Consider the following 11,336-nt stretch of genomic DNA (forward strand, 5'->3'; position numbering starts at 1 on the left):
GTCATTTAGCCATCCACTCACAAATTAATCCATCCATCTATTATTCATTCATTCGTTTAGTCAGTCAAATTTCCACCCATTATACATTCGTCAATCATTTAGTTCATATGGCCACACATCGTTCATCAATTCAGTCATCCTTCAGTCCATTTTAAATTAATCCAATCATCCATTGAATCGGCAATTTCCAATTCATCCATCAATTAATCTGTTCACCCAGCCATGCATCCATTATTTCATTCATCCATCTGCTGTTCATGCATTCATTTGGTCATCCTTCGGTCATTCATCCTTCTATTAATACGTTCATCCAGCTAAGCACTCATCAATACGTCTGTTCATCATTTCATCTACTCATTAATTTATGCATCCATTGTTCATTCATTCATTCAGTCATCCTTTGGTCGTCCGTCCATTCATGAATTCATCCAACTATCATCTGCTCATTCAGTCAACCTTACATCATTTATCTATTCATTCGTCACTTAGTTCATCCGTCCACATCAAATCATTCATTTATCGTCCATCCATCCATCCATCCATCCATCCATCCATCCATCCATCCATCCATCCATCCATCCATCCATCCATCCATCCATCCATCCATCCATCCATCCATCCATCCATCCATCCATCCATCCATCCATTCAACCCATTATTCATCCATTAAATCAGCCATCAATTTTTATTTCATTCATTCACCCATCCATCCACCTATTCACCTATTATTCATCCATTAAATCAGCCATTCATTTTCAATTCATCCATTCATCTGTTGTTCATTTATTCATTCATTTGGTCATCCATCCATAAATGTGTTCATCCAGCCATGCAGTCATCAATTCGTTCAATCATCCTTTCATCCACTCATTAATTCATCCATCCATCTGTTGTTCATTCATTCATTTGGTCATCCTTCGGTCATTCCTCCGTCCATTAATTTGCTCATCTAGCCATGCAGTCATCAATTCGTTCAATCATCCTTTCAGCCCATCATGAATTCATCCATCCATCTGTTGTTCAATCATTCATTTGGTCATCCATCCATCCATTAATTTGTTCATTCAGCCATGCAGTAATCAATTAATTTAATCATCCTTTCACCCCATCATTAATTCATCCATCCATCTGTTGTTCATTAATTCATTTGGTCATCCATCCATCCATCTATTAATTTGTTCATCCAGCCATGCAGTCATCAATTTGTTCAATCGTCCTTTCACCCAATAGTTCATCCATCCGTCCGTCCGTCCGTCCGTCCGTCCATCCGTCCATCCGTTCATCCAGCCACGCAGTCATCAATTTGTTCAATCACCGTTTCATCCAATCATTAATTCATCCATCCATCTGTTGTTCATTCATTTATTTGGTCATCCATCCATCAATTAATTTGTTCATCCAGCCATGCAGTCATCAATTCGTTCAATCATCCTTTCATCTAATCATTAATTCATCCATTCGTTAATCATTCATTTGTTCATCTATCAATCCATTAATTTGTTCATCCAGCCATGCAGTCATCAATTCGTCCAATCATCATTTTATCCACTTATTAATTCATCCATCCATCTGTTGTTCATTCATTCATTAAGTCATCCTTGGCTCATCTATCCATTCGATATTTCGTCCATCAACTATCAATTCATCCATCCATTCGTCCGTCCATCCATCAATTTGTTCATCCATCCATCCATGCATCCATTCATCTTCTAAAATCTAAATCATCCATCAATCCCTGTTTGCGGCCACATCTCTTCAGAGTTTAGCTCGAAATGAACCTTCTGTAATGCCCTGTAGATTCAGCAGAGGGCGCTAGTACACAAACCCTGGATTTGAGAGGAAGCGGAAAGCATCGAAGAAAAAATAACAGTCAACCAACGACGAAGACCGCCTTGGAAAGGTAACGAGCCGATTCGTGACTTGACGCAGTAAAGAGCAGCTTCCGCGAACCGGGCCACGCTCCGTGATGCAACACAGCACTCCACTCTAACGGACTTTGGATGCTGCTCTTCCAAATCTCTTCTATCGTTCTGCTACGGCTCGCCTCTGAATGCGAGCGTCGGCGGTAGTAAAGCGTTGCTAACACACAGTGTAGTTTTCCTTCATCTTCATGGCGACGGACGTCGTCAAAACATTCGTGGAGACGTGTCTGTATCTCCAGGACCCCCGGCTGGTGGCCAGGTTCCAGCACCTCTGCGGGGTCCGGGGGACGTTTCCGGAGAATGCGAGCGAGCCGCGGGAGGACGTCCGCGACGACGGCCCCGGGCTCCGGATGAGGAGCGCCGGGGACGAGGTCGGCAACGGGGCGGCCGTGCACGCCAACGGGACGGTCAGCGACCCCAAGCCCGAGGACCAGCGCACCGCCCGGGCCAAGCCCCTTCGCAGGAACTCGCTGACCGGCGACGTGGGCCAGGAGTTCCTGATCCACAACAAGTTCCTCTTCTATCTGTTCACCTTCGGCACTGAGCTGGGCAACGAGATGTTCTTTATCGTCTTCTTCCCCTTCGTCTTCTGGAACATCGACGCCCTGGTCAGCCGCCGGCTCATCGTGGTGTGGGCCTGGAACTTGATGGTGGGTCAGTCCACCAAGGACATGGTGCGCTGGTCCCGGCCGGCTTCACCTCCCGTGGTCAAGGTGGAGGTCTTCTACAACTCCGAGTACAGCATGCCGTCCACGCACGCCATGACGGGCACCGCCATCCCCTTCTGCCTCTTCATGCTCACTTATGGACGATGGCAGGTAAATCAAAGACCAAAAAGAAAACAACCAAGTGTTTACCGGTGGCGTCAAATCGGCTTATTGCCCTCTTCGTGTGCCCAGTGTTCTGTCAAAATTTAAACCCCACCGGTAATTGCAACTTTGTGTTAAAAATGGCCGAGAATACAGCGACTACAAAGTAAATACTACAATATTTCTTTAATTAATAAAGGACTGTTTACTTATGTTTGATCATGGACTGACATCTAGAAAAGTTCTCCTCAGACACATCCTGCCATGTTAGCTGCACAACAACTGCACCCCGCTTTGTTTACGTCTTTGCCATGTAGTAAAGCATTATTTTACGCCATATTCGTGTTGACCGTGTGGCCGCTACGCGCTCCTCCGACGTCTGTAGGTTTGTCCGGCTGTACTCTCCAGCTGCTTCCCGGCGAGGTCTCCTCTCCGTAGCAAGGGAACGAGCTGTAACTTGCTCGCCGCCGGGCAGACTACCGATCGGCGAAGACAATCGTCAACCTCGCCGCCGTGTGACATGAACCGGGCTAGTTATGTGTTATTTTTCACTTCGAAAAGCAAAAAATAAGACTTTGAGACGTCACTCGGTTCGGGTTAGCATGTTGGCTAGCTGTCATTCCTCTTGGTTTGTTTACATTCTCTGAAGCTGGGGCAGGGAAATGACAAAAGCCTGACCAACTACGGTGGCATAAATTATCGTTCGGGAGGTGCGACAGTAAAGGTGAAGTCGACATTTTTGACCATTATGGAGTAATTTTGCCATGTCGTACTGAATAAATGCATTTTTATGACTTCATATTCTGTTTGGGACAAGACTTTTATTTGTCATGACCGTACCATTTATTTAGCAATTAGGGAAAAATATTTCGATATAAAGAATATCCTGTAAAAATATTGGAGTAGAGAGACTCAAACAATGACATTTTGCGGCCCTCTTCGTCGCATTTTCTTCGTTCTGAATAATTCCCCCTCAATGGGTTGAATTCTAAATCAGATGAAACCATGACCCTGCCGATGTCATCCTCCTGTTGGGGACGCTAGAGCCCTATCATGGTAGGCTTGTTTGAACGACGGATTAAAAGACTATTAATTTCCTGTATATAGTCGAATTGTCTCAAAATAATGATTCTAATTCAGATAATAATGCTATTTAAGACCTGTTTTATCCAGCGTACGCACTTTGAGGCAAAACACTACCGCTTTTGTCCACCGGGGTCGCTAAAATCGAGCAAAACTGAAAAGTTACCTAGTTTTGCTTGAACGGTTAAAAAAAAAATTAGAATTCATTCTTTTCATTTATGAAAGGATTAACTTGTTATTTTGATATATTTATTTTAACTACTAAGGTTCTTTGAGATTTAGGGTAGAACACATTTCTGAATAAGCAGAACTTGAAATGTAAGTTGTGCTTACTTGACATTTTTTTGTGTTTACTTGAAATTTTAAATTGTGCAATAACTCGCAAATGAAATATGTTGACTTGAACTTTCAAATTCTTTTAACAGTGTGTGAACTGTGAATGAGGTCTGGTAGAATGGAGGTCAATCTGACATTGCGGAGTGTGCCTTTTAAATCCTCATAAATCCTACTTTAATATCTAATATCAGCAGTGACCTGATTAACATCGGACTACCTGCTGATAAGGTGTGACTTGAAATGCTTTAGTTTTGTATGCGAATGCAAAAACAAGCGGAGAAGATGACAAAAATAGAGACAAAAATGTCACCGTCATCAAACGCTGTTGACCTTCAACATATTTGGGCTGAGCGAGGAGAAGATAAGAATCTAAGAATGTCAACATTTCAACATGAGAGGGGAAAGAATAACATTTATTGTCTTGTTTTGTGTTTGACAGTACCCGTTTCTGTTGGGTTTGTGCGTGGCTTTGTGCTGGAGCGTCCTGGTTTGTGTGAGCAGAGTCTACATGGGGATGCACTCCGTTCTGGTAAGCGCTAATGCTAGAATTCCGAATTTTGGCTGAAGAACCTCACTTGACTGTCCTGCAAATGACCCCGTACGTGGTTCAGAAAATCAAGAGTGCCGGGGAGGTTGTGCCAGTTTTTCCTGTTGTGATTAGGATCAACGACAAGAAAAAAACAGCACAAAATAAACTTATTTTTTCTCCTGATTCAAATCTAAGTCAAACAGTGTCACAAGTCCCACTGGGGTGTTCATAACTAGTCTGTAGAGCTGAAACGAATACTCGAGCAACTCGAATAACTCGAGTTTAAAAACTGATCCGAGTAATTTTATTCACCTCGTGGAATCGTTTAATTTTGCCAGCTCGAAGCATCACGTTTTGCCCGGACTACTTTTAATGCGGGACAATGCGCTGACGTCACGTGCGTAGAGGAAGAAGCAATTTAAAAAAAAAACTTACTGCAGCCGACGTTGCTAAAAACTACGCCCGCATGATGCTAGTTTGGTAGCAGGTAGTGTCCGATGCGTCTCATAGATATCGCATGCATTTAGGGCTAGATGCGCAATGACAGACTCTGCTGCGTCTGGGCAGCGTTAGTAAACAGCCGCCATCTTTAAGCAGTAGACTTCTCATCGCTAATAAATATAACATTACTGTCACATGCTCACGTAACGTTAGCCCTTCGGAGGGCTAGGTTTCTATTGATTATGACCACTGTCGATGCGTGGCTAACGTGTCTTACATACAGGCTTTATTTAATCTGGAAAAACACAGCGCCGTAGAGTGATGAGGGTGTAAAATTAAAACATAATAAAGCTAACTGTCAGTTTTAGCTCAGTAGCCATTGCTGAATAAATGTGCTCCAATACAGCAGGTATCATACATTTATTTTGAACACTGCAAAAACTCAAAATCCTACCAGTACTTACAGTTTAGGCTAACTTAAAACTTAACTTAAAAATAGCTTGACACAGATGGAAACTAAATTGAAACACGTGGGAAAAACGCGCAGCTTTCAAGTGATATGTCTTATCAAGCGTAATTACATTTTTAGGTCAGAAATTTTTTATTTTATATATATATATATATATATATATATATATATAAGGTCTAGAAGTTTTTTGAGTGAAAGCAGTGAATTTTTTTTTCTAGTCACATCTTAGATGCAATTGTTGGCTGTTTTCAACAATGTACATCGAAAATAAAGACATTGATTGACTGAAAATGGTTCAATATTAGATTAAATGGCTTTTTTTCTCATGTGTATGTATAATTGCTCTTTACCTGAAAAAAAAAAAAAAAGTTTTATCCGATTAATCGATAGAATTTTCAGTCGATTACTCGATTACTAAAATATTTGATAGCTGCAGCCCTAATCGAGATATTGTCACACTCTTACTGACAACACTGCTCATGACAGTGTCATGTCATATTTATTATTGTCTTATAACAGTCTTTTGGCGCCACTGTCAAATAGTGTGTTACCAAATACCATAACTAGCAATGAATGAAACAACTGGAAAAAGTAACTGAAGAAATAATTAGCACAGAACATACATTTTGATTGTTATTTACATCTGTAGTGCTGCAATGCATGCTAGGAAGCATGTTGGACGACAACAGTGTTGACAACAGGTGTTAGCGGAGATTGACTGTCTCCCCCAAGGGAGCAGTGATGGCCAAATGAAGCTTCTTGAAGCAATGAGGCTTTGCAGCCAATTGGTTCAAAGCTTCATATTGGTTCATTTGGTCTTATGACAGTATAATGATACCGCTGCAAAGCTGTTACCGATTAATATCTTTTGATGTGAATTAGTGCTGCAACGATTAATCGATTAACTCGAGTATTCGATTAGAAGAGCATTCGTTTAATTATTGTGGCATTGTAATGGTTTATTTCGAAAGTGTTTGCATTCAGTTTTATTGGTTTGAGTGGATACATTGCCCTCTTGTCTGCCCCATTTTATATAGGTGAATCCAGCTGCTCCATGTTAAGACCAACATAAGCAAATTTTTTTTTGAGCTAATGTTTATTTAATGCATTCATAATTTAGTTTATGAGTAGATTTAGCACTTTTTTGTGGGACTATGTGTCTGAACCATTTGTTAAGAGCATTGTTAAAAAAAAAAGTTAGCGTTTATAGCATTTAAGCTAGCGAAATTTTGCTATGTAAGTTAGACAATTGTTCATTTGTTAAACATAGATCCTTATTTATTTTTTTATACAGTTTGAGGCTCAGCTCAGGTATTTAAATTTTTCATGTTCCTTATCCGATTACTCGATTATTCGACAAACTAGTTCATCGATTAATCGACTACTAAAATAATTGATAGCTGCAGCCCTAATGTGAATATTCCATAATACAGTGAGGACAGCTGCGGCTTATAGTCCACTGCGGCTTATCTATGAACAAATGCCGTTTTCGTGTCAAATTTGGTGGGTGGCGGCTTATAGTCCGAAATTGACGGTATATTTTATCTGCAAAAAATTACTGTATTGGAAAGTCATAGCATGCTCCAACTTTGTCAGTATTTACCAAACATGTCTAGCATGAAATATGGGCTGCAAGTTCAATCATGGAAAGAAAGCAGTTAGCATGTATCAGATGATCAGATAATCTTTTATTATTGATACTTTATTGCTAAGCAACTTGTGTTTGATCGTATCAAGTCCAAACATTGTTTTATCAGTCAACTGTTGCTACCGAATTCACAAACATGACCAAAATATTTTTTTTCACCTCCGTTGCAGGAAGTGATCACCGGATTCCTGTACACGCTCCTCATCCTCGCCTTCTTTTCTCAAACCCTGGACAAAATCGACAACTTCTACATGACGCACGCGTACGCGCCGCTCGTCATCGTGGCCTCGCACGTCAGCCTGGGACTGCTCGCCTTCTCGCTGGACTCGTGGAGCACCTCCCGCGGCGACACTGCGCAGGCGCTAGGCACCGGGGCGGGCGCCGCGCTAGGCACCCACGCTAACTACCAACTGGGCCTGATGGCCGACCCCTCGCCGGCAGAGCTGCCGCTCGCGCTGCCCCCGCTGGGCGCCGGCGTGGTGGCGCACTCGCTATTGCGCTTCGCCGTAGGAATCGCTGTCATTTTGCTAACCCGGATGGTCATGAAGGCCGTTACGATACCGCTGCTGTGTCGGTTGCGCGGGCTTCCCGTCGATGACGTGCGAAGGGCGCGACAGCACATGGCGGTGGAGCTGCCGTACCGATATATCGTGTACAGCGTGCTCGGGTTCACGTGTGTGTGCGTCGTGCCGCTCCTTTTTAGGCTCGTATACCTAGCCTAATTCGCAAAATCTGGTGATATTTCACCCCCAAATTCCTACCTTTTCTCGTGAGTATTATCCAAATTTGAAAATGACAGAAAACTCGGCTGCCATCGACGGCGATTGACGTCTGAACTATTTGAACCATCAGGGGAAAGCAGCAATATCGCCGTTAATGGCAGTGGAAATATAGTATTCAGAAACCAATATTGGAATTCACTTAACAGGGTTTTGAAGGTCTCTCATGACAACGCTGCTGTAAATACAATACTGGAAATAGTCTGGGGAAAAAAATGCACTATTTACAAGTAGGGCTGCCACAATCAATGGCATCGACTTACTTGGGTGCCAGTTGAATGTCAATGGGCTGTAATATTAAGTTTTTGGTCACAAATCACAACTACAAACATTTTTCTGCCATTGGAAATGAATGGGAAATTTAGATATACATGGTCGTCAATGGCATGGACGTGAATGGCTGTCAATGGTATTGACTTACATGAATGGGCTGTCATGGTAAATGGTCTAAAATCACAAGGACCAACAGTATGTTTTCCTGCCATTGAAAATGAATAGAAAATTTGGACGTGCATGGCTGTCAATGGTATCCCATTAGAAGTGAATGGGACAGTTTTTGGTGAATTTTGGGGAGCTATAAGTTTTGGTAAAATTCATTTGAAAACCTTTTTGCCCATAACCGTTATGGAATTTTTTATGTGAAAATTATGCAATTTGGTCAAAAATTGTAGGACTAGATACGTTTTAAAAATATATTTTTTTTCGTCAATAACCCCACGTTTACGGGTGAACGAAAAATTTTAGGAGATCATTCAAAAAAAAAACCTGCGTCGCACGAAAATTTCGGTCATTTTGATATCTGAGCGGTGACGGACGGTCAGACGTTAGGGCTGTGCGGCGTGCCGAAGAAAAGCTATTTAAAAAGAAAAAAAAAACTTTACTATCTGAGCATTCGCATTGCAAAGCCAAATCTTATTATGCCGATCGTTTGTGCTTGTTTGTGCTGTTAAAAACTGTGCTGCTATCATTCTTTAGATGTTTACAATTAATTTAGGTCAGCCATTTTGGTTAAAAATGGCTAAAAATTGTGTCAGTCGTTTGTGCTTTGTATGTGCTGGTTATTGCTGTAAATTTTTTTGTTTGTGCTGCAATTGTTTGGTCGATATGGTTTTAAGTTGTAGTGATGCCGTCATGCAGGGGGCTATGTTGCAAAATATATCCGAAGTTGTGCCATTCGTTTGTGCTATGTTTGTGCTAGTTTGTGCTTCTATCGTTTTATAGATGTTGAGATATTAATTTCGACTGATGATGTCACGCAATCCTTCGATATCCCACGATTGACGGAGCGTACCAACTCTCAATAACTGAGGGGTCACCCAACAAACAAATGGCACCACATCAGGTCCCATTTAGCAGTAAACGGGGGGTACGTGACGTCATCACTTCAAATTAAAAGCATAATATCTACAAAAACGTTACAGTACAAACTAAAATGTTTACAGGACTAACCAGTACAAACGTAGCACAAACAATTCACACTTGTGCCATTTTTGATCAAAATTGGGGGTTTGTTAACCTTAGTGTAAAAGATGAAGATGAAGAAGATAAAATGTAAAAGAAATGTAAATAACTTGAAAAGCAGCGCAAACGAAACTTTTTGCAAACGTAGCACAAACAATTTACCCCATTTTTTTGGCCATTTTTAAACTAAATGGGGGGCTGGTTGACCTTAGATTGACATATAATAGAATAATTAACTCAAAAAGCAGCTCAAACGAAACTTTTTGCAAATGTAGCACAAATGATTGATGTATATAAATTTGCGCCTGATGGGGGGCAAACTTCACAAAGGTCTGGCTAAGCAGCCAATTTTAAAGCATCATTTTTTACCTTTGTGACCTTTGACCCTCTCTTTACACCTACCATGCTAATTTACCTTAAATTGTCTAATCTGTTATTAGGTTATCGTGAAATTCATTTTCTGACATAATTACCCTAAAATTTAATCACAATTAATTACATGCCCTGCAAGTTTGATAACACTGGTCTAAATTTATTGTGCATGTTTCGTTAGCTGATTTATGATCATTTTAATGCGCTGAATCAAGAAATCACATTAGTTTCGCTCAGTCAGGTCAAGTTTCTGAACTACACTAATGTACTTAACTCGACAAATGTCTATTACTTAGTTTACCCAAAATATGTTTTGTAATAGATACTTAAAGATTCTTCTATTCCAAAACCTGCTTTGTATTAGAAATATTAATGAAAATCAACTGATGATGTCACCAAAATGTCATTGATTCAGTCAGAAGATCAGATTAAAAAAAAAAAAAAAAAAATCAAATTAGCATAAAAATCTGACCTGATAGAAACAGTTCTCATTTTGTCGATTCAGTGGTACAAATTGTCCAAAATTCAGTTGAAAAAACACAACTTTCAAAAAATTTTAGTTGTAAATCATTGTAACAATCCCTTTATTCATTCTTGAGTTATCTTGAACACAAACATACAGACAGTATGTTTGTAAATGTGTAATTTTCGCCTCCAAAATGCATAATATTATAGTCCAACTATTCTGAGCACATCGTTTTTGTTCCATTACAGCTAAAATGTAAAGCCCAGAGTGATACAACAGTAAATCAGTCGCAAAAATTCTTGTGGACGGTCACAATATTGGGTTGTGGCAGCCCTATTTACGAGTTTCAATGACAAAACAGCTTAAATGCTAAGAAGCACTTGACAACACACTGGAGGAGGAAGGAAGCCAGAAACAATTGGCTGGTTTCCATCCTTCATAGAGTACGGAAAATATGTTTAACATCCACCGGCAACTCTCCGCTCAATCAAAATTCACTGTTTCATTTCGTATTTCCGATTCATCTTTTGTATTGTTTGATCAACATCACTTTGCTCCGAAGAAACCAAACGAATCGTGTCGGCTAAAACGCGAGTATGTATTCCAAATGATATTTTAAGTATTTGATTGTCGTAAACAGTATTAATTCACCACTATTTTTTGTCACGTTATTTTGTCTTTTTCTCTTTTTGTATCGCTCTCATGTGAATGATGTTTACTGTAATGTCGAGTGCGCGCTGAAGTCGGCACATAAACAAATTTAGAGTTTAAAATACAGTATTTTTAATGTATCATCTTGAATATGACTATATTATTACCAGGATGTTTCAAAGTTCTTGCACTAAAGTGTATTAAAATCTTTACCTTCTTTGTGTTTTCTGGTTTGTGTTGTGTTTTTTGTTGTGTTAATGCATTCTAATGTTCAATTTTGGGATACAGAAACATTTTGAGTGTAAAAGTTGAAATGACATTTTTGGGCTTTTGTTTTTTAATATCCGGTTCAAACGGAAGTGGCGGTGTA

The 11,336-nt window shown here is 40.3% G+C and overlaps 1 protein-coding gene across 1 annotated transcript; it reads left to right on the forward strand.

The window, feature by feature from the left end:
• Positions 1–1,873: 1,873 nt before the first annotated feature.
• On the forward strand, positions 1,874–11,192 carry LOC130907297 (sphingosine-1-phosphate phosphatase 1-like). The gene is made up of 3 exons (XM_057822198.1): positions 1,874–2,740; positions 4,590–4,679; positions 7,408–11,192. The coding sequence occupies exons 1-3, from the start codon at positions 2,111–2,113 to the stop codon at positions 7,957–7,959; spliced, it is 1,272 nt and encodes a 423-aa protein (XP_057678181.1). The 5' UTR covers positions 1,874–2,110; the 3' UTR covers positions 7,960–11,192.
• The last annotated feature ends 144 nt before the right edge of the window (positions 11,193–11,336 follow it).

The sequence above is a fragment of the Corythoichthys intestinalis genome, chromosome 19, assembly GCF_030265065.1.
Source record: "Corythoichthys intestinalis isolate RoL2023-P3 chromosome 19, ASM3026506v1, whole genome shotgun sequence".
Taxonomy (NCBI): domain Eukaryota; kingdom Metazoa; phylum Chordata; class Actinopteri; order Syngnathiformes; family Syngnathidae; genus Corythoichthys; species Corythoichthys intestinalis.

Excerpts from the sequence above, each read along its gene's own strand:
- LOC130907297 (XM_057822198.1), top strand. The coding sequence starts at position 2,111 with ATGGCGACGGACGTCGTCAAAACATTCGTGGAGACGTGTCTGTATCTC. Across the intron at positions 2,741-4,589 it reads TCACTTATGGACGATGGCAG|TACCCGTTTCTGTTGGGTTT; the intron begins GTAAATCAAAGA and ends TGTGTTTGACAG. Across the intron at positions 4,680-7,407 it reads TGGGGATGCACTCCGTTCTG|GAAGTGATCACCGGATTCCT; the intron begins GTAAGCGCTAAT and ends CCTCCGTTGCAG.